Consider the following 26,221-nt stretch of genomic DNA (forward strand, 5'->3'; position numbering starts at 1 on the left):
GAAAGTATTACATATAATATTCTCGTCTTAGAATTTTTTTGACGTATGCAGACTGTACATTGTATATCAGAATTAATCTGCTGATTGCTTTATATATCAGGCACTGTTTTAACTTTACAATAGGGCAACTGATGCTCAAGAGAAGTTGAATTGTGATTGTAAGCAGCAAGAGAAATTACTGTAACCCTGTTTTTTTTCCCAGCAACAACACTAAGTTTAAATACTGCGAAAAGAACAATGCAGTGATATCCTCAGTTTCTTAAGAATACCAGCTTATTTACAGTTTTAAAATGTTACGAATTTCTTACTTAAAAAGTACTAAAGTATTTTACCACTTAGAACTATTTTTAGGAAGCAGTGCTTTAAGAACAGAACCACGAATAACAAAGTCATAAAAGCTTTCTAGAAAGTCTTTATTTTTCTGTTATGAATAATTGCTTTTTGTGGTTATCCCAAATAATTTTATAAATTTCCTAACTTTTATATGCCTCACTGGGATCCATAAAATAACAAAAGTACAGTTCCCCATCCCAAAGAAGTAAAAGCATCAGATGTGCTGAAAGGCTCTGATTAAATGTTCTATATTTTCAGGAGTAAGAGTGACTATATACTCTTCTGTTGACTAGATGGTAGTTTGGTAAAATTTGTATAGAATTTTTACTGATTTATGATTTTCCATGATGTTTTTTAGGGCAACAGTCCACCAGATTACAGCTTTCCAAAAGTTGTACTACCATGTATAATGCGTTAGTGCGACGACGGTTCGTTTTAAAACCAGAATCAGGCTGAATGTAGCTTTTTAAAGCTAAAATTTATGCTTTGAGCGTGTGTGTGTGTTAAACACTGACATCCTAGTGTCCCGTTACTGTTATTCAAGAGTGATTACACTTTTGTCGAAAAGTAAATTTACGTATCAAATAATGAAAATTTAGGTTGTAGTAAAAGTGACAAGAAAGGTGAAAAAAAAAAGGAAACTTGTCTTTTTGATTAAAGCTTTATGGAATAGAATTTGTATTTAATCAGAACAACTGTCTAGGACCCTTTTCTGGTGATGAAAGCATGGTGTCAACCTAAAAGGAACAAGTGGAATTGTTAGACCTTTTGTTTTTTTAATCTACCTAACTATTGCAACCTCAACTAGGTAGAGTGTATTAATAAATAATTTTTAAATACATAACATTTTTTTTAATGAAACCTATACAAAAAGATCACATGCTGCTAGACAGTATGTTGAAATGACTGTAATGTTTTTAAAAAACCTTCATTTTTGGTCAGCATAAATTTCCTTTAATTATTTTTCCATTTCCAGTAGGATTTCATTTTGAGGTTAAATGTATCAAGCCAGTATAAAGTTTTACAGTTTAGTAATTCTGGATTCCGTATCATTTAAGATGAAAATGGAAATGCAAAGTTTACTTAAGAAAATTAATTTTCTTCTTCTGTAACATCTAAGTCTTCATCCTCTTCATCATCATCATCTGTTTGTTGATCCCTCCTTAGTCGACAGGTGGATACCTGTTAAAAGTTAACATATTTTAAAAAAATACTAACTTAAAAATATTTTTACATGTTTGGTATCTTTTTAATATGCCCTGATAGAGAAGGGCATATACAACAAATAGTTCAGAAAAATGTCCATAAATAATAATTTTTAGTAATGAAAATTCCTGATGAATTTAAGGTTTGAAATAGTCACAAAGTTTTTTGCATTTATTTATCATGTTATTTTTTTGAATAAAAACGTGAAATTAGCCACTTGATCCAGTTAGTCATTTGGATACCAGTAACATAAAATACTTTCTGAGAAAAGTATATTCTAAGTATATTATGAAGGTCAAAAATATTTGAGGTTAAACAATTCTTAGTTCACAAAAAAAAGAATTTGGGAATCATGAAAAAAGGATGGCAAAGACACGAGAATATTTCAACTAGGCAGCTGAAATACTAAACTTTAAAAATAGTATGATTTAAATGGAATGAATTGTGAATCTGAATTCAACACTTGGCTTTAAGTCCTGACTGCTGCCACTGCTGAAAAGTCTTCAAACTTTTACCTCCTAGGGCACATTTGGCAATGTTTGGAGATGCTGTTGATTGTCACAGCTGGGTGTGTGTGTGTTTGTTACTGGCATCCTGTGAGTAGACGCTAGGGTTGCAGCTGAATATCTTTACTGTGCACAGAACGGTACTACTGCTCCCCACATCCTCCCTTGCCAAATCATCTGTCTCAAAGTCAAAAGTGCTGAGGTCAAGAAGCCCTGGGATTATGTGTTCTAAAATGCTACATAGATCTTGGCTAACTTAGGTGACATTATTAGCTCTAAACAGTCAATTTTTTACGTGCTTTATTTAATACACAAATTTGTGGAATTTATGTGCAAGGCACTTAGTGCTAGAATAATAAAAATGTAATTTGGTTAGAGAGAGAGATGCATAAATAAAAAGCAGCAAATAAATGTTTAGAGGAGAATCAAATGAAAATAGAAGGTATTGGGTCAAATTTACCTAAAAGTTGTATTTGGAAAATACTTTGCTCAATTTTAAATTCTGAAGGCTAGATACGAAAAAGGCCATAGCTCTCTGAAGCAGGAATTGGCAAGCTATAGCCCAGTTTGTCTCCTGTTTTTGGAAATAAAATTTTATTACAACCCACTTTGATTTGTTACTGTTTTGTTTATGGCTGCTCTTAGTTGGGGCAGACACCAACTGGCCCGCAAAACCTGGTATTTTCTCTGGCCCCTTAAAAAGGTGGTTGACCCCTCCCTGTTCTAGATAGCAGGTAACTCAGGCTTTCTGGATATGGAAGAAAAGAGAAAATTGACTCTTTATCTAAAGATACGTGCTTCTGGATCTATGATAGTGTTCAGCAAAAGATAATTTCTAGTAAGCTGTGATTGGGGGATTTAAACGCAAAGTGGTTTGATTTTAGAATCTGTGCTCTTTATATTATACCAGAGGACAAATCTTGATTAGCATTCTGTCCTTTCCACCTCTGCTCCCAAATGTTCTGCTTTAGAGAGTAGTATTTGCTACAGATAATACAAGAAATAACAGATCCGCAGCTACTGTAATCTGTTCTTTTACACGAGAGGGTAAGTTATATGAAGTCGTATGGCTTAAGGGAAACACTCTTAGTACGGAACAGTTCCAAAGGCAACAGCTCAAATTCCTTTAAATTACGGTTTCTAGCTCACCTGTCCTGTTCCAGATACACACTTAGCGGACAGTGATCTCTGAAGAGGTGACTTTGAATTTGCTCTCACAATATCTAAACGAGATGAATAATCTGGTGGATACAGAGAATTTCGGAAAACCTGTTGCAATGATACAACAACATTATAAAATGGATACTAAACAATGGAAATCTGGACAGTTCCCCTTATTTAAGAATTTTTTAAAGCAACCCCCTGACAAAGTTTTACTTAATTGTAAATTTAGAACAAATCAAACAAATACAAAAATGTTTTAAGTTGAAAGATGAAAGTTAAGAAGTTCTGTTAAGCCAGGTAGGATGATGACGGGTCCTGGAACAATCACTTGAGAGCTTTTGTTGGGGAAACATCAAAAGTTCCTGCCTTCAAAGAGTAACCCAATGCGGAGACTAAGTCACACCTTTGATTCTTTCTGTTCTGCCTAGCCTCAGCTCTTTTTTATCAGTTTAACTTCATTGCAGTACTTTCACAGAACATCACAGGAGAGTAAACTGGTGCCACTATAATTTATTGGATTCCAGTCTCAGAATCTAGAATGCCATTGCTGGTCAGTTTCCTCTTTTGAGCAGTAGTTCTGAATCTTAGCACGCTCTTCACCTTCCCTGTCTGTGTCTTTCCCTGTCCCACCATTTATGTAACACACAGACTAGAAGGTAAGTCTGTCAGGTGTGAATTTCTTCACATTCCCTCCCTTTTTCCTCAGTTCTTCATGGCATTCTTTTCCTTTTTTAAAGCAAATGTCATTACTCTCTCCAAGGTGCATTTTCCCTTTAGCCAAAACTTCAACGAACAAATTTTCTTCCTCCACAGATTTTCTCCTCCAGAAAACTAGCTCAAGATCCATTAAAAAAAAAAACCTACTTCAAGGTATAACTTTACTTTTTAAGAAACTTCTCAAGCACTCCGCTTCATCTCATTTGTCAGCAAACCACTATTAGGCTTTCCCCTGCCACCGAAATTGCTCTTGCCATAAACCACCGAAGTCGTCTTTTTGTCTTCATTGTAACTGACCTCGTCCTGAAACTTCCCCTTGCGCGCCATCACTCAACTCTTTGCACGTCCTAGCTGCCCTTTTTCTTCACAGCTCCTTTTCTACTTACACCTGAAACATGTTTAAAGGGTTTCCCTTAGGCCGCTCTCCCATTTTTGACACCCTTCTCTCAAGATCTCTCTATCTTATCACAGTGTTTAATGGCTCCCCTTACACCAATTCCCTGTCGACTCTGACAGCAATGTGCATGCTCCCCACTACCTTCTGTTCAAGACCTGCACTATCCAGTATAATTATTTTGAGATGGTGGAAATGCTCGCTGTTCTGTGCTGTCCAAAAAGGCCACATGTGGCTACTGGGCCCTTGAAATGTGGTTTATATGACTGAAGAACCACATTTTTAATTACAGTTTAACCTTAAATAGTCACATGTTTCTAGTGGCTACTGTATTGGATGGTGTAGCTCCAGATCCACCTTCACAATGAAAGACATCACCACACACTTGGACCCAGCTAGAAGCCTGGTCTCCAGTCAGTGCCTCCGTCTGTTCATACTCCCAGTACAGCTTTTATCTCACTGTTCCGTAACTGCGTATCTGTCTCCACAACTAGTTTTAAGTTCCTCTAGAGCAAGGAGCCTTGTTTTATCTTTGCAACTCCTTCCAGCTTAAGACAGTGATCTGGTAAATGAATGATGTTAACATGACCTTAATCCTGGTGTTTTGAGAAAAGGAGACCCAAACGAGGGGATGTCTACACATTTCTTTAAACCTTAATGAAATGCAGGACACAGAAGGAATCAAGGGATGAAGTGTAACACAAGAGGTGAGGCTTGTGTTTTAGGGCAAGTCAGGCATGCCAGTCAGGTCTTAATAGGTTACTGAGGACCCGATTATATTCTGGCGCAGACGTGGAGCCTGGCTTACTGGTACGATGCCAAGACTGGGTGACTCAGTTCACTGGTATCTGGAAGAAATATATGTTCGTTGGAACGAGGTTTGTTTTTTAGCTTTTCTAGCAAAGATAGAGTGGGAAATGTAAAATGATATATGAGCCTTGGGATAAAAGTCTAAACCAGTTAAAATTAATCTCTTATTGCCAAATTATAGGCTTACAGGAATATTCGTTTATTGGCAATAATGCATTTTCCAATATGGTCCAAGATCTCTTCTAGGAGTGAGTCTCAAGATCTGAATACGCTCTGAAGTGAATGCACAGAGGTGATTTTTTGAAGGGTAAAGTGGGCTTGACAATACTTTTTATGTGAAGAACAAATCAGGTAAGATGGATGGTTTCCTGATATAACTAGATGCACACAGTCAGCTGCCGCCAAAATTATCAGCTCTCAGAGAGCAAGGGCTGCTCCCTAAGAACAGCAAGCTATTTCTCTGTCTTCTGCATATTTGCTCTACTTGTTTCCAAGGAACTTAAAGGATCCTTCCTCTTCTTGGTACCTGTTTGATGTAATCACACCCTGCTGGTCGTGTACAGCTCTCCCCAGGCTGCTCTCCTCTCCTTTTCACAGTTTCTGTGTAGCATCACAGTGATAGCTTCTGCCTGCAGTTCACTTGGGCCTCAGGACCTTTGTATAATCTATTTATTTATCTGCATTTTCTGCCTGAAAGTTGTTGCCAGGTATCCTACTCATCCCTCAGACTTCTGATTAAGAAATCTTTCTCTGATTCCCCAGGCTGCTGAGAACCCTCCATCACATACACTCACAGCACACGTTTTTTCTATATGGGACTGGTCGCATTATAAAATCTAAAGGGTTACACAGTATTTTTCTTTTTCTCTTAATGTCTGAACTCCTTTTAGGTTTCTGCTTTTTGACAACTTGGACCAATTCTTAACATATAATGCTAAATCCTCAGCGCTTACAGTGGTCCCTGGCATGTAACAAGTGCTCAACAAACAGCTGCTAAATGTACATTTTATGAGGTAAACACCGTTAAGTCTCTTCATTTTAGAGATGAGGAAGCTGAAGCATGAAGAAGGTAACTTGCTCAACTGCCCCATTAGAAAGTGCCCCATCAAAAACCCACCTCCCACACCGCCCTGATACCTTGTGTTTTTAATGAATCCTACAAGCTGCCTAGCTAGCTGATGAAGAACGGTGGTAAGAGAAGTGATAAAGGAAGTGGGGTGACAAAAAGGATATCTAGGACCTCTGGAATGAGACGGAAAATCTTGGGGTCCAAAGGGCTTGAAGGAACTTTTAGTGAGAAATGTACTGGGTCAAGGGTATTAGGAAAAGGAGAATTAAAATACTTGTAAAGGGGACTCCAGTCTTGCACAAAAGTGGGGGCTCAGTTTTGAACCTGCCATTCAATGAAGTGTTGTTTTTTGCAGGAAACAGTTCATGGCACTCACCCAGAACCCGACGTCTGGCAGTGCAGTGTAAAGAGGGCAGAAACACTATGTCTCTGGTCAGACTTCGGGGTGTGGCTCCCAGCTGTTACCTATCGGCCATGGGATCCTCTGGGAAGTGCCTTAGCCTTACTGTGCCTCAGTTTTCTCATCCATAGAAATGAGGGCAGTAAGTACTTTTATTAAAAAGTTGATGGGAGGATTAAAATAATAGAATTAAAATGCATAGATCAGCAGGTGGTTCAAAGCAATCACAATATAAACATTTGCTATTTTATTTTACAAATGACCAATAGAAACCCTTGATAATCTATATTTTTAAAAAATAAGGTATAGAAAGGAGTGAAAATTAAGAAACCTGAGCTTTAGTATTTCAAGGGAATAGACACATAGGAAGCCATCTACTGACAAACAGTAAATAGAAATGATCCTGTATGTGTAACGGATGTAAAACTGAGACCTGATTTTGGTACAGGAAAACATACCCACACACCAAAAGATGTACCTCCCTTCACTGTAGCCAAGCTATAATCTGGTTTTACTGAATTCAAGTTTCTTGGAACCAGTGGAGTAGTGGGAAGAGAATGCCCAGGGGATCTCTTTATAGATATTTAAGTTAGTTAAAAAAAAAATAAAGCAAAAGAAAAGCCGGGAGAGTCTTCAAAATTATCAAATGACAGACACTCAAATTCAAGTATCGTGAGTACATGTCCTTTCTCACTCCTAGAGATACATGTAGAGATAAATGGACAAAATACGTCTTGAATATTTTATCTGTTTCAGCAAAAACACTTTGCCTTTCTTTCTGTCTTTTCGGAGGTGAGACTGTAGGACATTTACCCTTCAGATGAGCTCACTGAAGCCAGTCTTTGATATTTAATTGCTCTAATGTTAGTTGGCCAGTCAGATTTGTTTGCATTTAACTATCAGCATGACACAGGCTTACTTACCAACCTACATTTATTTCATCACTTGCTGATTAAGTCACACAAAACTAATTAGAAGCCAGATTCTGCTATTTACTAGCTAAGTGGCCGTGGGCAAGTTAAGTTTCTAAAAGCCTTTAAACCTGTAAAAGGAGAGTAACAGTACCTACCTCACAGGACTGTGCAGGGGTGAGTGAGAAAATGCATGCAGAGCCCTGGGTACTGTGCACGGCATAAACACTCAGATGTTCGCTCAAATCAATTAATGTTATTTTTAGCACCTTAAGTAACTTAGATCACTAGTCAAGATGATACATTATTTTGTGTAATGACTTTATTTCTCTTATATTTTACTAACTATTAATAAATTAACTGTTGGAACTTTACCATGGTTAATTTGAAAACTTAAATAGAAAATCATAAAATTTCAGCTATTTGGAACTGTATACAATAACATATAAACCACTGTAGTGTTCTAATTTAAAATATTTTTACCCAAACTCTAATGCTTTTTTAAACATTTCCATATCAGTAGAAGAACTGAGCTTAGACACACATAGTCCTACCTCTAAATCTTCTTCTTCATCAATCTTTTGTATATTTTGGTAGGCAGCAGTGTAGACCTCTAAAGCTTTGCCGTGAAATAACATCTCGATAGTGATAAATTCTGAAAATATAGTCTAAAAAAGTAAAGATTTGAATTTAAACAATCATATAAACAGCTTTGTGAATTTAGTGAATTTATTCCTTACTGTAGCCATCACATTTTATGAAATACAGAGGTATCTGTTTTTCCACAGGGCAAATGACGTACAAAAGATTAACTAGAATAAAAATAGTTGCAAAGATTTTTTGCAACAAAACCTTCAAGAGACACAAAATACTTCCTATTTCACCATTTACTTCCCTCTTATTTTTAGTCTCTTCTATCAGATATTTGTGATATAAAAAAATCTAAAATGAACGTCATTACGTATTGTTGCCGAGTACCTGTATTAGATAAAGCAAGCAGTTCAGTGCTGGAGCTGTCATTTTAGCAACTCCAAATGATGTTTAAAAGAACATTTTTAGACAAAAATTGTATTCCATCATATTTCTGCCTGTGTGTTACCTGTACTCTCCAATAACCACAAAGGGATCACTTGGTGGTAATGACACGCCTACTGCTGATACCGGCACCTTCCATTTGCACAGAGCTTCCAGCTTACAGATAGATGCCGTGCCCACTGCTGCGGGCCGCTGGAATGCCAGGACTCGGGTCCGGTTCGGCAGGCTCACAGCGCTTACTCATGGGCCTGTGCTGCTCTTGCTGGAGCCAGCCGTCTCCTTCACAGACACACAGCGCAGGCAAACTGTGACCATGATGACAACCCATACAAGGAAGCCCATAAACAAAGAGAATGATCTAAGCAGGGGTGAGATCATTGGCAGGAAGGGGAAGTATACAAACCAGAGAAGTTGTTGATAAAATAGGATCTTATTCTTTTGTTAATTATCTTGTCCCTTATCAAGATAAAAAAACAAAACAAAACAAAACAAAACAAAACAAAAAAAAAACCCAGAGCATTAATGTAGAGAGAAGCGGGCAGAATAAGAATAGGACAGAAAATACTCAAGCATTGTTCTTAAAGGGGGAAGACAGAAGACGTGGGTTAGGTGAGAAGGCGACAGTCAAATACCCATTTCCCTTCACTCCTGCTCTCCTGTGTTTAGCCACCCAGATAGGAGCGGTCCTGCACCTTGAAGATTGCTATACAGATATCCCTCAGTGTCCTGTGATCTTTTTTTCCCCTCTCTGATCTCTATTCTTAAGGATTAAAAAACACTTAAGGGAATACTGACAGGCTTCTGACTGCTACTCAATGGAAACAGATCTACAGTTGAAAGTATCCGTTCTGAGCTGCCAAGCACATACATCAGTCTAACTGCAAAACTGGTCTCTGGGATAAGAGACTTTTAACTGTGACTGACAGTGACCTTTACTGTCACTTCATACAGGTCACAGAGGGCTCTGGTATACTGGACTGGCAACTGACTTGTAACTCTGGACTTCTAACTTCTAATTCTCACCAAGAATCTCCAGATACCCAGAAACACCTTAGAGGTAGAATGGCTTCTGACTGGGGCTGGGACTTCTCTTACTTGTCATTGTCAGCCTTCCTAAGATAGCTGGGCTAGCCAGAAAGTGAGGGATTAAACTTAAATAACTTGAATGAGTTGGGTATTATTCCTATTTTTAAGTAATTTTACAAATGGACTTTCTAAATCTTTAATAGACTGTCACATTATTTATAACTAGTGAAATCCAAACATTTACAGCCTTATTACACCTAGATCAGTAGGTTTAGGCTTAATTCAAATCTATTCCACTGTGGTAAATTTGAGGAATATGCAAAAAAACTCAAAATAATTTAAAATATTTTTCAAAAATTTGAATATAGTTATTCCTGATGGCCAAAATCTCTGAATGTGATGTTATTTCTGAACTAACATAATTTTTAAGTGGCATTTGTAGGAGTTACATTCCCTTTAGCTCATAAGTAAGCCCTGAAAAACATGTAGATGCCTGTCACTGAAGAACAATGTATTATTTCTGCTTATCCACATTCTGTGATAAGAGAATCTACTGTGCTCTTACTTCAAAAGACAGTGATCAACCTTAAGTCTGTTAGCATTTTCTAGGCTCACAGTTCAGTTTCAATTAATGATAAAAAGCATTTTATGAAGTATCTTTAATGAATAAATGGCTACTATTTACTATTTGGAAGGTGAGGGGAAATCACTCTCAAGCTTTGTGATACTTTGGTTTAATCCTTTATGGTCTGACCTTGTATTTCTTGACAAAACCTATATTATACACCTGTATAAGATGGGAAAGGCCTTGTTAACTTTTTATACTGTTGATCACAGTGATGGAAAATCAGTGGCATTGCTAAGCTAGTATCCTAGACTTGGAATTTTTGACTCAAGAGCCTGCAGATTATTACAGAGGAGTGTTATATCCCTGAATATAGTGACGAGGGAAAACTATCAGTTATATTCTTTTTTTTTTCCCAGTAGAATTTCATAAAACATTGGAAAATAGGCAAAAAGGAAGATAGCAAGGAACAGAAGAGTTAGATGACAAGTGGTATAAGAAAGAACATGAAAAGCATATGTTTTTGAAATAAAATAGTTTCAGTGAGTCACCAGAGGGTGGTAGAACTTTCTAGGACCCAATCATGTTTAGAAATAATTTTTCTCAAATAAATACAGCTTTCAATGATCTCATGTAATCTTATCTGAAATGAGTCAGTTTGGTCATGAACAGAGGCATCAATGAGTTACTTTTTATTTCCCCTTTTCAATTTTATTTTGTGTGACCAGAAGGCCATTTGGGTGCATACTTAATTTTTACTGGTGAGGGGTGGAGGAGCTAACGTGAAATCCTCTACCATCCGCAAGTGTTCTGCAAAGCAGGACAGCACAGTCGTTAAGAATATGGGCTCTGGATTAAGGTAAACCTGGGTTCACATCATGAGTGAAACAAATAAACTGTGTAATATTAAGCAGTTTATCTGTTCTTTCCCCTTATTTTCCTCATCTGTACAATGGGGAAGACAACAGTATCAACGTCATGAATTTCAGGATTAAATGCAATCCAAGAAAGCTATATAGCATGGTCACTGACTGGCTTAAGTAACTGCTCAACCCAAGTTAGCTGTTTTTACTGTTCAAGAAGTAAACCAGCTAAGTTAGAAATCGCTCCTTATCCCAACGTTAAAGCCTCCATCTGGTTTAATTAGCAAGCAGGATATATAACAAAGTCATAAAAGGTCTTGTTAACATTTCTGGCAAATAAAGGGGAAATGACAGCTCTCCGGAGTAGTGGCTATTCCATAAATGATGTAGGAGAACTTTCTATCCATTTGAAAACAGTAGTTATTATCTTTAGACATCTACCTCATCCCATATGCAAAATACAACTGCATAAAAGAACATATTTAACATATTTTAAAAAGTCATATAAATACTGGAAGAAAATACAAGCAAACAATTATATAATCTTGGGGATGAAAACACCTTCCTAAGCATGACACCAAGGCAGAGATCAAAACGGAGAAGACCAACAGACCTGGCAGCAAAAATGAGTCTTTAAAGTGGCAAAAATTTTGGTAATAAGCAACAAAATGGGAAAATACATTTGTAACATTTTTCCTTCAGTATAATGGGTTAACTTTTCTCAGTATAAAGAACTTTTACAAATTAATAAGAAAAATGCCAATAGTTAATAAAAATGTAGGCTAAGGACAAGTGTAATTTAGTAAAGAAATAAAATGTGTCAGTAAATATGTAACAAAGCACTCTGCCTCGACAGGAGTAATTGCAAATTAAGATGATACTGAATTTTTTACCTGTCAGATTTGCTATTATGAAAAATACTGCTACTTATCATTGTTACATGGGGGTGCTCACGTTAAGGCTTTGTAGAAATAAACTGTTAAAGTTTTGTGGGCAGAAGTTTAAAAACAGCTATCCAAATTTGAAGTGCGTAAGTTCTTTGAATCAGAAATGCCACTTCTAGTAATTTATCCCCAAAGAAAAACTGGACCAGCAAAAAGGCTGATGTTTAATGATTCAATGAAATCTGTAATTGAAAAATAATCTAGATGTCCATCAATAAGGGCTGGTTAAATAAACTAATATATTTATATAGCAAAATACTATGAGGATAGCAAACAGGGCAACATGTATCTTTGTTTTTTAGCACAAATATGTCCATGATATATTAAATTTTGGAAAGAGATGCTACATATAGTATCCCATTTAAACATAACTGTATAGGGGTAATAACATACTACCTTTCTCAGGATGTTGTGAGGAGGAAATGAGTTAATCCATATAAAATGTTTAGAATGTGTAACACAGTTAATGTCTAAGAAATACTTGTTGTTATTACCATATATCTTGTGTACATTTCATAGAGAAAAGTAGGAGGATACAAAACAAAACGCTAATTATTTCTGAATAGTGGCATTACTACATTTTCCTCAATTTTATGAAAAAAATTCATGATGATTTTATATTTATTTATAAGAAAAATAAAGCTCTAAAAATTAAGTTTTGGAAATGTTTCTTGCTCATGGCAGCTTTGCCACCACTACTGAATTCCTGTTCCTGTTTGCCTCAGGAATGACCTCTGGTTATGGTCCTTTTCTTAAGTCTAGAATTCCCTTGATGCCGTGTAACTGGTAACTTTTCCTATTACACGGGAAACAAATAGGACTGTGATTTTTTTCTTCCACGTTCTATACAATAAGTTCATACCAACCTTCCTCAGAAAGACAAATTCTTTGCCTATGAAATCTATGGAGACTTGAAAAGTCTCTTCCTGACAACTGTGCTGCCTTGCTAATTAAAGCTGCTGCCAAAATTCAGATGGACTTGTTGATCAAACCCCACCTTGAACACAATTACTACAGCGCCGAGCAGTACTCACTACTGCTTATCATGTCTGCCCGCAGGGAGGTGAGAGGAGGAGCCTGGGGTCTAACCTTATCTGAAGCAGTAGCGATAGCAGGTGACAATGAGAATGTTCTATGTCTGTTTCTCCCACAATCTGAGTGGCATCAATAATTTTGACTTTCTAAGAATTTGTTTACTTTGAAAATTAAACATGGCAATATCTGAATATTGTTTTTATTAGAAATAAGGGGGCAGTAATGTAACCCTTTTTGATTGATTTTTGAGGCTTTTGGTATGGGATTTATGCCTGTCTCTTAAACAAAAGATCTCAAGTAAGGCCTAACTTGGAAGAGGAACAATTTGACGGTAAGGAGAAAAGACATACAGAATGGAGAGTCAGAACCCTAACAGATTCTGGTGCTGATCTCTGGAACTCATATTACTGGGAGTTCGCTAGACTTGTGTGCATCTGTATTAAAAATGCACATTTTCACAGATGATATGATCTTGTATGTAGAAAATCTTAAGGAATCTGCAAAAAACTATCAGAGCTAATAAATGAATTCTGCAAGGTTGCAAGACAGAAGATCAGTATGCAAAAATCAATTACATTTCTGTGCTTTTGCAATGAACAATCTGAGATGAAATTAAATAATTTCATTTACGATAGCATCAATAATTATAAAATACTTAGCAAAACTTATTCTCTGAAAATTACAAACATTGTCAAAAGAAATTAAGGATGATTTAAGTAAACGGAAAAACATCCCATGTTCATGGATTGGAAGAATAATCTTAAGATGGCATTACTCCCCAAACTGATCTATAGATTTGATGCAATCCCTATCAGAGTCCCAGCTGACTTACAGAAACTGACAAGTTGGTTCTAAAATCTGTACTGAATTGAAACAGTGACAATAGCCAAAACAGTCTAAAAAAAGAACAAAGTAGAACGCTCACACCCTGATTTTAAAACTTAACTACAAAGCACTCTTAATTAATTGAGACAGCCTGGTACTGGCATCAGGTTAGACATATAGATCAGTAAAAGAGAAGCAAAACCATGTTAACTGATTTTCAACAAGGGTGTGAAGAATATGGGGAAAGAACAATCCTTTCCACAAACGGTGCTGGAACAACTGGGTAGTCACATGCAAAAGAGTGAAGTTTAACCTTCAGTTAACATGATAACACAAAAATTAAATGGAACTATAAAAGTATCACTGTGAGAAGAGAACAATGATAAACCTTTATGATCTCAGATTTGGCAATGGATTCTTAGATATGACACTAAAAGCACAAACAACGGAAGAAAAAATAAACTTGACATCATCAAAATTAAAAAGTTTTGTGCCTCAAGGGACACCATCAAAATAGTGAAAAGAACTCACAGAATATAAGAAAATAACTGCAAAACATGTATCTGATAAGGGATTTGTATCCAGACTATATAAAGAACTCTTATAACACCAATAAGAAAAAGACGACCCAATTGAAGTAAAAGCTGAGGATCTGAACAGACATTTTTTCAAGGAAGATAAACATATGGCCAATAAGCACCAGCAGGGAAATGCAAATCAAAACAACAGTGATACCACTCTACACCCACTAAGATGGGTCTGATGAAAAAGTCTGATGAACAAGTATTGGTGAGGGTGCAGAGAAACTGGAACCCTCATATACTGCTGGTGGGAATGCACAATGGTGCAGCCACTTGGAAAACAGTCTGGCAGTTTCTCACATAATTAAAGATAGAGTTACTGTATGAACCAGCAGTTCAACTAGGTATACGGTTGAACTGAAATTAAAAGAAATATCCAAGAGAATTGAAAATATATCTATGCAAAAACTTACATGAATATTTACATTAATCATAATAGCCAAAAGGTAGAAACGGTCCCAAAGTCCATCAACTGATGAAAAGATAAAATGTGTTACTATCCATACAATGGGACATTATTCAGCCACAAAAAGGAGTGAGATACCGATACATCCTGCAATAGATAAACCTTGAAAGCATGCTAAGTGAAATAAGCCAGTTACAAAACAACATGTATTTGATGATTCCATTCATGTGAAATGTATGTTCAGAACAGCCAAATTCAGAGACATGAGTTTAGTGATACTTGTTTAGGCCTGGGGTGTGGGCTGGGGAGCAGGGAGACAAAAGTTAACGTGTACAAGGGCTCACTCTGATGTCATAAAAGTGTTCTAAAATCGACTGATGATGGCTGCACATACCTGAACACACTAAAAACCACTGATCTGTACATTTTAAAAGGATGAATTGTACGGTATATGAATTATCTTTCTCCATTTTTTAAAAAGTAGGTTTTTTCTTGTCTCCCTTTTTTGGTGTCACCACAGAACTTCCCTCTTCCAGGGGCATGATACAGTGGACAAAGAGGAAAGCTTGGAAGCCCTTTCGTCTCTGTGCACCGTGCAGTCCCTTCCTTCATGTCCTACTGCTTCAGGAAATCCCAGGTAGCAGGAATCGCAGCTGGGAATTCTACACTCACCGTCTCTGCCCCAGTTTTGTAACTGGTGATGCTCATGGCAGAGTTGGCCAGCATGCAGGTGGAACACTGAACTGAGCCCAAAGATCAGAGATATGGATTGCCACGTGAAAAAGAGGAGACCGCAGGCATGAGGAATGGTGGTAGAGCAAGGACTCAGACCCCTAGTCACTAAAGAAGCAATGAATCGGGCATCCCCCACAAGTCTACAATCTCATTTTTCAGATTAAAGCTAATGATCTAAATCTTCCTTTCTCCCGCAGTTTAAGAGAGGATGTCAGCAACTGTAACACATGATGCTGTCCCACCTCAGTAGAAGGGTTTGTCTCAGGGCAGCCTCCTGAGGAGCGCTGTGTGTAGCGATCTACCACTACACAGCAGAGTGCGGACTGAATTGAGAGGCTTAACATTTTTTTTGATCTTCAGGACCAAACTAGACCTTTGAGCCTGGCTGTCAGAAAAATCAAAAGTTCTGAAGTCCTTTGAAATTATGATAGGAAATTTTAAAAAAAAGGGCAAATGAAGGCTGTTTCATGGATTACAGAGAGGAATGATTAAGTGGCAGAAAATGCTTATTTTACTGATAAGAACCTAACTTTTGAAAGCAGGATGTTTTCTTTGTTACTAGTTGTAAAGTGACAAAAAAGTTTTCTTTAAAGGTTGTTCCAGGAAAATTTGCAGTGGGCCAAAAAGGCACCTTAGGGGACTTGTATTAAAGAATACAACATGGTCACAAGCAATCTTCCAAATCTTTCCAGGATGCCTAGGTCACTGAAGACCTGCTCAAGGGCCTGATTCTGAGGTTTCAGATGTACTGATATGTTGCAATAAGGCAGTTCTCCTTGTGACACTGCATCGTGGTGGCTGCAAGTTTATGTGGTCAGCTACTCTTACACTGTTCATTTATTTGATAATATGTAGGTATTAGAAAGTTTTATGATATAAAATTAATGATAGTGTATTATGACGGAAAACACAGATTTTTAAAATACATAATTGGTTCACTGTTCAGACTTTGGGCTATGACACTTAAGGTAAGTTACTTAATATCTCTGTTTAACTTTTTTACGTAATATATGGATACCACCACCTCGCTTTCATGGGACTAAAAGATAATTTACGTAAAGTGACTAGAACGGTGCCTGCTACATAAAAACATAATAAATGTTAATTTCCTTCAATTAAATAATATTTGTGATGACATTTGAGTATCTGGCCTCTGGTTGGGGATGTAGCCCCTTTCATATCCCATTGTTTCCGTAAGAAAATAACATATATTTTTGTTTATATCTTTTTCAAACAAACTATGGCCCCCCAAAATCAGTAATTTAAATTGTCATAAATTTAAATTAAAAAAAATTAGAAAATATATTTTGAACCTTAACAGTTACTTTGTTACCTTTATATCCTTTATTTTCTGCTTTTCAAAATTGTCAATCGTTTCCTCTAGATGCCGGGTCGTTCGGGTAGCATCCATCGTAGCTCTCTGTAATTCGGTTTCTGCCTATAAAAGTATCCCCCAACCAAAGATACAAAACAAATCAAGTCAGAATCCATTCAACTGAGTACAATGGTAATGTTACCAGTGCAGTATTGGCTTTCTGCCATAAATCACTCAAAAATATATTTTACCACATAAAATAATATGATCTATATGATAAGCACATGCAGAATAAAGAACTTAAAATCTATTTGGTGACATGATTCATGATCTCAAACAAAAGAAAACAAAATTCCTTCCCTTTCTTCATACAAAACCATTTTTTCCCCTATATCACCCTTGGATGATTTAGTGTAAAACAGTTTTCTGTATTTTCCACTGCTTTCACCTGTTTCACTGTCTCTGCCATTTATTATACTCTGCTTTTCCTTCTCACTGTCTCTCTCCCCTTTAACCCTTTCTCCCCCAAAAGACCTGTGACTTAAGTATTTTCAGTGTTCTAGTTCTTCAAATGCATGAAATGTTTCTAGTTCTGTAATATTCTAATCATGTAGAATATATACTATGAATGTTTATTTCAGCATGGGGTTTCTATTTGTGTATTATTCTTACAAGTTAACAATATTATAGTGTTACTATTTCGTTAGTCCTTATTACAAAAAATAAATATACATATATACAGATAACTAGTAAGTTAGATGACAGGTCTAATGCTTTCCTTCAAAGTACTCATACTATCTAGATCTGTCAGCAATGACTGCCACTATCCACATGTAGCTATCTGCATTTAAATTAATTAAAATTAAATGAAAATTTAAAAACTGGTTACTCTAGTTGCATTTCAAGAGCTCAACAGCCATGTATATAGCTAGCGGCTCCCGAACTTAAAGTGCAGAACACTTCCAGTCTAATCATGTATTTCTCTTTAAAAAAGCATCTCTTAAGGACAACAGTTGCCCAAAAATATTTTTAAATGTTTTGTTAAACAGTAACGAAGACATTTTAAAAAACATGGCCCAATTTTCTAATTAAATTATTTCTAATAATTTTTTATTTCCTACGCTTGTATTATGTTTCCTCAAAAGTGTCACATCATCATTTAGTTAATCCATGGGAAAAATCTGCAGCGGTAACCAAAGTTTTGTCGCGCATAATGTTATGACATTTAAGCCCTTGCTATCCTTTTCAAGAAAATGCATAAATTGAAAATAAGTAAAAGGGTTTTACTATAGGGATCCATCTCTTGACACATCACTTTATTACCCACCTGTGACTGAAGTTTTTCATAAAGGAAAAAATACATTTCAAAGAGAATAATTTCCTCCAATAAATTAAAATCATATGCTCTTATAGAGTTCTATACTTGCAATTATATTGTACTTTTATTATAACTATATTGAGTATAATATAGAGTAAATATAATATAGAGTAAATAACTCTTACAACTAGGTTATTTCAGATACACAGTCTCAAGAAACTCAGCATTTAAAACCTTCACATACACCTCTGTGTGTGTATATCTGCTACATACACTGTACAGTTTTTTAAAAACCATGCAAACTTAACTTTTAATCATAACCAGTAATCAAAAATAATTCTCTATATTACTGGTATTGGGATTTTTAAAAGTGCAGCTTCATCACAGGAAATTCTAAAGTAAAACAGAGCTCCTCTGAAAGTTTATTAGTATGAAAACATTTCCAGCAGTTATTTGATGTGCGTTAACCTTTTTCTAACGAGAATTGTCATGCAAACTGTTTTTCTAATATTGTTTATTACATATGACTCATGAAATTCTTTACTGTAACTACTTACTTTTGACTCCTGTCTTTTCCCTCCCCATTTATTGACAGTTTCATTTTAAAATGTAGAAGGATAGGTTGAGTTGGCCAAGCTAGGAAAGAGTAGGGAGGCAGAAGTCACAGCTGGGACGTGAGCCTCTTCATCTACCACCCGCCAGCAAGTACTGTTCGTTTCTTAAAGTCTCAAATCCTTTCACTCCGCATAGCAATTTCCCCTCTGTGAGCACACAGACCTACTTCATCTGTGGTATAAGACTGCCTCCTCCACAGCAGAGCATCGAAGTCAGAAACATCTCTGTCTTAGGAACAGATTCATTTCTGCTTCGAGAGTCCATACTAATACCCCTGAATCAATTGTACCAACCGCTCAGGACTGCAGATGTGACATTTTTTTCTGCCTTTATGTACTCTACTCTTCCAAACAAAACAAAACAAAATTTTGACCTCTGGCTTGATTCTGAAAAACTGATGCTATCCCCTAGCCCCTGCCTCGGTCCACGGCTGTCAGTTTTCCAGCATTCTCTGGTCTGTCCGACCTGCTTAAAACCCAGACTCTCTCACCTCCAGTTTGTAGACCTTAGGCTTCAACTACTGTCCAGATGTTCTGTCCCAGCCTCTGGTGGGCAGTCCCAGCCCTGTGGCTGTCCATTTTTGTTACAAGGTTGGGCATATGTACCTTTGGTCCAGAGGAAGGAGGACCAGGCTACTGGCATAGCCCCAAATCACTGCTCAAGAGATTCCCCTCAGAAATGGTGGTGGTCTGGAACCTCACATGTCCCCAAAGAGCCACTCCCATGTGGTTTCTGGCCAAGGTGGGTAGGAAAAACCTTAAGGAAGTAGGAAGGAGACATTCAAGAAGGAATAAGAAAAAGAGGCAGCGGGCTAAGTTACACAATTGCACCCATCCCAGTTGCCGGCAATCAGCCAGGCAGTATTTTCTATTCTTTTGTTTAGTTATGAACAAAGCACATTCTAGTTTAAGAAATGATCATTCTTAATAGAAGAACCTTGTTACAGCAGACACTCCTATCTAGATCTCTTTATGTCTAGCTGTTGACCCAAATTATACCCTTGAATCTCCTGGAGAACTTTGGCTGGAAGTGTTGCTGAAGATGAAAGGAATTTTACCAGGGAAAAAAATTATTTTTCCTTCTTTTTATTAAACGCAGGGCTGACAGGGCATTGATATATTAGGATTAATGATAGATCTTTAATTTTATAATTAATATTTAGCTATCATGTGAAAAATCTTAGAATTTTGTATGTATTGTTTATAAAAACATCTGCATTTGTGAATTTTATTTTTTGAATATCTATCATGGAAAACAACATAAGGCCTGAATTAGGCTGTGTATGCTCTTTAAAATGAGCTAATTTCCATTGTAAGAAGTTGTAAATGCATGTGCTTCTTTTCAAGCTTTCTATTCACATTCTTTGCACATTTAAAAGCAGAAATGCATAATTTCTATGCATATTTATTTTTATACTGCATACCCTACAACATATTTTTTAAAGACCAAAACTCAAAGGATACAATAACGTGCCGATCAGATGGGTTTCGCTGACGTGTTCTTTCTAACTGAGTTAACTGTTTTGCTTCTCGATTCCTTGCTGTTAATGTTGCTTTGAGGTCATCCTGCAAAGAGGCATTTTTTTTTTGTTAGTGAAAATCTCTGATTTAAGAGATAAAACACATACTTCTCTGTTTTAAGAATGGAAGAATGCTCCTTGTTTGATCCAGACATCACTACCACAGGAACATGACTACTGCATGATCAGCGTGTTTGTGTCCTAGACTGTGTAAGTGTGTGTGTTTAGTATTCTTTTAAATAATGACACAATTTCAGTGGAAAACTATAAATAAATACACACACAGCTTTGATTGTGGTGGTAGTTACATGTGCACATACCTTTGTTAAAACTCAATGAACTCAGTGAAAAAATTCAAATGAAAACAAGAATTTCATTACATGTAAATTATACCTCAATAAAGTTGATTTAAAACACAGAATTTTGGTAACATAATGTACACCATGCTGACTAGAATTAGTAACACTACTGCATTCTGGAAGTTGCTGCAAGAGTAGACCTTAAAAGTTCTCATCACAAGAAAAACATTTTTGTGACTATGTATTGTGACAGATGTTAATCAGACTTACTGTGATCATTTCACAATATTTACAAATAATTGAAGTTATGTTGTACACGTGAAGCTAATATAATGTTATGTCAATTATACCTCAAAAGAATGAAATTTTGTCACACTTATTTTATTGCCCGCTTTAAAACAAAAGTACACTTACATTAAGTTAGTAAAATAATTTGTGTCCATGACTATAAATATTAAATATTTTAAAGTTTCCATAATAAACCAAATGATGCTTTATGATGCTACAGTAGTATACTTAGTAAGTGCAATAAAAATACTTCATTATTCTCAAAGTTCTAAGAAGTAACACTTTAGAGCATGTAAAAAGCATGACTAAACACAATTCTGTAGCTTTTATTAAAAGGATAGTTACTGGAAACCTCGTATGTTTTGCCAGAATAGCTAATAATAGTAGGAAAAAAAAAGAATTTACTTACTCGTTTCATTCTTACAATGGTTCCATAAGCTTTCAAAGGTTCAACTACTTTGGCTTCAAGTCTTTCAACCTATTGAAAATTATTATAAAATATAACTGAAAAGAAACACAGACATATCAAAGTTTAAATTCTGAAATAAAACTTGTGCTTTCTAACTTGAACATAGTGCACAGATTACTATATAGATTAACATTTAAAAATTTTTAAATTAAAATGTCACAGTTACCTTTATAAATGAAGGAATAGTCACCAGAGATTGATGACCCAGAATCTGAACTCAAACAGTAAAAACTGTTAAGCTGTCCAGTAACAATAAAAGCTTTTGGGCAAGTTTTAAGACATCTCAGATTTTATTACAACTACCACTTTCAGTGTGTTTAGCAGAGTGATGGGTGTTTTACACGCATTATATCTGAAATGTAACAGCCCAACTTTCCAGGTAAGAAAATTGAAGCTGAAAAATATAGCATACTGGAAACATTTAAAGCAATACAATCCTCAAAAGCAAAAAGGCCTAGAGACTACCACGGTATTAGCTGCATTTCTTTTTTTTTTTTTATGGGAAGCCATTTGTAAATTATCAAATCTTAGAGAACAAGATAAATGATCTCAGTGTTGCTGAGCTGTCACACTGTATGGTTGATCTCTCTTTTATTTAGAATTAAAATCTTAAGCATTGCAATTTTTATCACATTTTGAGTAATTCGTCCTTTTCTTACAGCATTAGCAGAAGGCACTAAAGAAATGGATTTTTTTAAAGGCGAGTATATAAACACAGCATAAGAGAAATGACTGCTGGACATTAAAATTGTCTTTTTCAGGGTAGGTAATACAAGATGACATGTATTTAATTGTTTAAAATGAACATGTGTTACTTTCATAACAGGGAAAAGGCTTCTGCTGACGATTCATGTCTATACAATGAGTGAGTATGTATCACTTCATACTGATTTTTGTTTAGTTTCAATAAACAAATATGAGGGTTTCATTTTTAAAGATTTTAGGAAAATGAAGATCAAGTTCTCATTGAGCATTTAAATATCAGGAATCCTGAAATCAAAACCATGAATATTCAGGGTAATTTATACCATTTCAAATAATCCATACAGTGATTACTCAGTGTAAGGATTATCCAAGTCTTTTTTTCTGTTCTCCTGTTTGGAGCCTACCTTCTTGTTCACTGTTCATTACCACCTCCACCATTTGGTAAGCAAGGGAAATAAAAAGGAGGACAATTGTAAATCAGTTCACTTTGCTATTTGATAAATAGCATAAAGGTATTCTAGAAAAGGGCACTGAAATCATTACCTAATGTGAGATTTTAGGATTATCTGTGAGTATAAATTATTTTTGAAACAGTAAGTTCCCAGTTGTGTATAACTGATAGCTGCTTGTTCATTATAGAAGAAACATCATATGACAAGAACTCAACATTTCCCCCTCAAAGCACCCCTAAATGTAATTACTATGCAAATTTCTGTATGATCAGCAGTTACAGGTTCAAAAAGATCATTATCTTCTTTTTGTTTTTGAGGGTTCTTTTTTTTTTTTTGGATAACTGAAATTTATGTTTTAAGGCTTTTAAAAAAAGACCAAAAGCACTGATGAGGAATGTACAGGGGAAGCAATGCAGCTCTAACTTGGCAATTTCTGACAAGTTAAACCTGCGTTTTGAATCCTAATAATATAATAAATATATAATAATAAATATAAGTGAAAGTGCTTATGACGTATTAAAGTAAATGGGTTTTCAGCGGGAGAACAATCACACCACCTTCTTCCCTCCCCGGCCTCAAAACAAAAAACTACAAAATTTCACTACTAGTTTGATGCATAATATAAATCAGTGCTCTTTTTTTTCCCCCTTTCAATGAAACACTGGCCAACCTTCCAGAGCATGAAAGCTGTAGCAAAGCTCTCTTGTCCATTTATTACTTATTCACTCGCTTACCACTCCCAACATCTTCCATCTCCAGACATACTTTAAAATATTCTTACCTGCGCACGAGACACAAGTCATGTTCCTTTTCTTCCCAAGGTTACTAGTTTACTATGCCCTGTAAATAGCCACCCCTTGGCCAAAAGTTGGCAAATGAAGTGGGGAAATTCAGGACTTCAAGACTCCCTAGAGTTTAGTTTGAAAACAGCAAAATCACAGGAAGCTTCCCTTTAATAGACTCACAGAAACGTTACCGACATGAAAATGTACGTTTATGTGTGTTCGCCGCTGCAGCTGGGCAGATTACACGTCTTCACGGCTCCTTCATCCACTACGTCAGGGCCCATTCCTAACAACGACGCGGACCTCACTCCCTACCTCTGCTTGGCGGTAATCCTGAAGTTTGGCAAACTCGTCAGCAAAGTTTTTCAGGCCCTGCTTTAAATGTGGGGTCTCTGTGGAGGCATACACGTTGATTTCATTCACCAGGAGGTCTGCTTTGTCTCGCAGTCTGGCAGTTTTCCGCACATAAGCAGCAAAGATTTGGCACAGCTCTCCAAAATGCTTCTCCACGTTTGTGACAGCATCTTGCAGTTGTCTGGTTTGAGCGTCCCTAGAGAAAAAGGTGACACAAAAAGCAAATCATTCTCCTCTGGGATGTGATGGCTTCATCTTTTCGTTCATTTGGTATGCCAACATTCCCGGCCACTTCTCCAGCTTTGAAGGCGCAACCCTTCAAAGATCCCGCCACCTCCCAAGGCGGATGCCCCTGCTCTAGGTCCCCATTCCCGGCCTGGCCCCTGCATCCCACGGTGCAGGCGCATGAAGAGGCCCGTCTCTGGCCCGCGGTGGCGCTGCGCTGGGGCTGCTGGGGGCTGCGCGGCCTGGACCCCCGGCTGCCCCCAGGAGTCTGCGCCGCCCGCGGCAGGGCGGCGGCCGGAGCCCGGGCAGCGTGGAGGGGCGGCCTCTGGGGTCCGCCGCAGCCCATGGGGTGGGCCCCAGAGCGCGGCGGGGCCGGTGCAGGCCCCCGGCCCAGGGCCGGAATTCGGCGCAGAGGCCCCACGGAGAGAGGCTCCACAACCCCCCGCCGGGGCCCCGGAACTGTTACCGGTTTTCCAAGCTGCGCCTCAACATCTTGCCTCGCGCGCGGCCGGAGACCCCTGGGCAGAGGCCCAACGAGGGGGGCTCCGAGGCGCCCTGGCGAGCGCTGGGGGCGCGAGCCGCCGCCGGGAGCCCGAGCGCCCGAGAGCCCGCCCCGCGCGCCGCCGCGCAGGCCCCGGCGTTTCCACGGCAACGCGGCGCGCGCCCCCGCGCTCGGGGCCCGCGTCCGGGAGCGCGGCGAGGGCGCGGCGGCGAGGGCGAGCAGGGGGACCCCGGCGCCGACCCGCTGGGGGTCCAGCCGTGCGCCGCCGCCCGCTGCGAGGGTCTGGAGAGTGGCGGAGGCGGGGCCGCTGCGGGGCCTTCCCTTCCGCCGCAGAGCCCCGCTCCCAAAGTCCTGTGCCCGGCCTCACACACCGGACGGCGAGCAAAGCGGGGAAAGCCAGTCGGCCAGCAACTGGGAGGGAAACTAAGCCGGGCGCCGGCGGGCTCCAGCCTCTGCTTCTGCCGCGGTGAGTCCTGGCGCACATGCCCAGCCTCTGTGTTGAGTCTGAGAATGTGGGCTCTTGGAAGAGCAGTGCTTTCTGCCTCATTTGTAGCTTTTCACTTATTCAGCAAATACCGAATCTCCCTTTGTGGAAAAGATAATGTTAGACACTGAGAATGATGCAAAGATAAACACCCACCACCCCCTACCACCCTCAGAGTGGAGGGCCTTAGAGTTTGATGCGGCGACAGGCACTGAAGACGGAAGGGCATACCCCGAGATCAATAACAAACAGGAGACTGCGCTTCGTTTGCCTCTGAAAACCCACGTCATTGGCCTTTGCTTGTGCTCCTCTTACAAGTAAACACCATTAGGGCTACATCTACGCTTTATTCCTCTCAAGCACCCTCTTGTAAAAGGGAACCCTCCTACCCTGTTCGTGGGAATCTAATTTGGTGCAGCCACTATGGAAAACAGTATGGAGGTTCCTTTAAAAACTAAACAGGGTTTCTCTATGACCCAGCAATCCCACTCCTGCACATACATCTGGAGAAAGCTCTAATTCAAAAAGATACATGCACCCAATGTTCATAGCAGCACTGCTTACAATATCCAAGACAAGGAAGCAACCTAAATGTCCATCAACAGATGAGTGGATAAAGAAGATGTGGAATGGAATACTACTCAGCCATTAAAAAGAATGAAATAATGCCTTTTGCAGCAACCTGGCTTCACCCAGAGATTACTATACTAAGTTAAGTAAATCAAACAGAGAAAGACAAGTATCATATGATATCACTTACATGAGGAATATTAACAAAATGATACAAATGAACTTATTTACAAAACAAAAATAGGCCAGCTGACATAGAAAACAAATTTATGGTTACCAAAGAAGAAAGGGGGTTGGGGTGGGATAAATTAGGAGTTTGGGATGAACAGATGGACAGTACTATATATAAAACAGATAAACAACAAGGACCTACTGTATAGCACAGGGAACTATATTCAATATCTTGTAATAACCTATGACGTGTAATGGAAAAGAATCTATATATATATACACACGTATAAAACAGAATCACTTTGCTGTACAACTGAAACTAATACAACATTGTGAATCAACTATACCAATAAAAAAGAACCCTCTCGTGACAACTTCTACACTCCCCCCTTCCATACAGCTGTTAGAGCCCCTTCCTCTGTAGTATATTCTGTTAATTTTGTACTGTCTCCTGTAGGCTAGACTTTGAGCCCTTGGACACAGAGGAAATGTAGTTTTATCAGTACAAGCGGCTGTATCCCTCAGCCCCTTGTACTGATAAAAGTTTGTTTGGACCAATGGATGTCCCCAGTCCTTCGTTACCTCTCCTGCAGACCTCTAATACTTCCATGTTGCAATGTATACC

The 26,221-nt window shown here is 37.9% G+C and overlaps 1 protein-coding gene across 2 annotated transcripts; it reads right to left on the reverse strand.

Moving 5' to 3' along the window:
- Window positions 1-980: 980 nt before the first annotated feature.
- CIBAR1 (CBY1 interacting BAR domain containing 1) lies at window positions 981-24,745 on the reverse strand. Of its 2 annotated transcripts, XM_032467919.1 has the most exons (9): window positions 24,336-24,745; window positions 23,606-23,840; window positions 21,289-21,357; window positions 20,237-20,338; window positions 18,168-18,173; window positions 16,859-16,963; window positions 8,065-8,178; window positions 3,195-3,314; window positions 981-1,515 (listed from the first exon to the last, which is right to left on the reverse strand). In XM_032467919.1, the coding sequence occupies exons 1-9, from the start codon at window positions 24,359-24,361 to the stop codon at window positions 1,426-1,428; spliced, it is 867 nt and encodes a 288-aa protein (XP_032323810.1). In that variant the 5' UTR covers window positions 24,362-24,745; the 3' UTR covers window positions 981-1,425. The 2 variants fall into 2 exon arrangements, with proteins under 2 accessions (XP_032323810.1, XP_032323811.1); XM_032467920.1 differs by lacking the exon at window positions 8,065-8,178 and having other exon boundaries at window positions 24,336-24,498.
- Window positions 24,746-26,221: the final 1,476 nt, after the last annotated feature.

This window comes from Camelus ferus, chromosome 25 (assembly GCF_009834535.1).
Source record: "Camelus ferus isolate YT-003-E chromosome 25, BCGSAC_Cfer_1.0, whole genome shotgun sequence".
NCBI lineage: Eukaryota > Metazoa > Chordata > Mammalia > Artiodactyla > Camelidae > Camelus > Camelus ferus.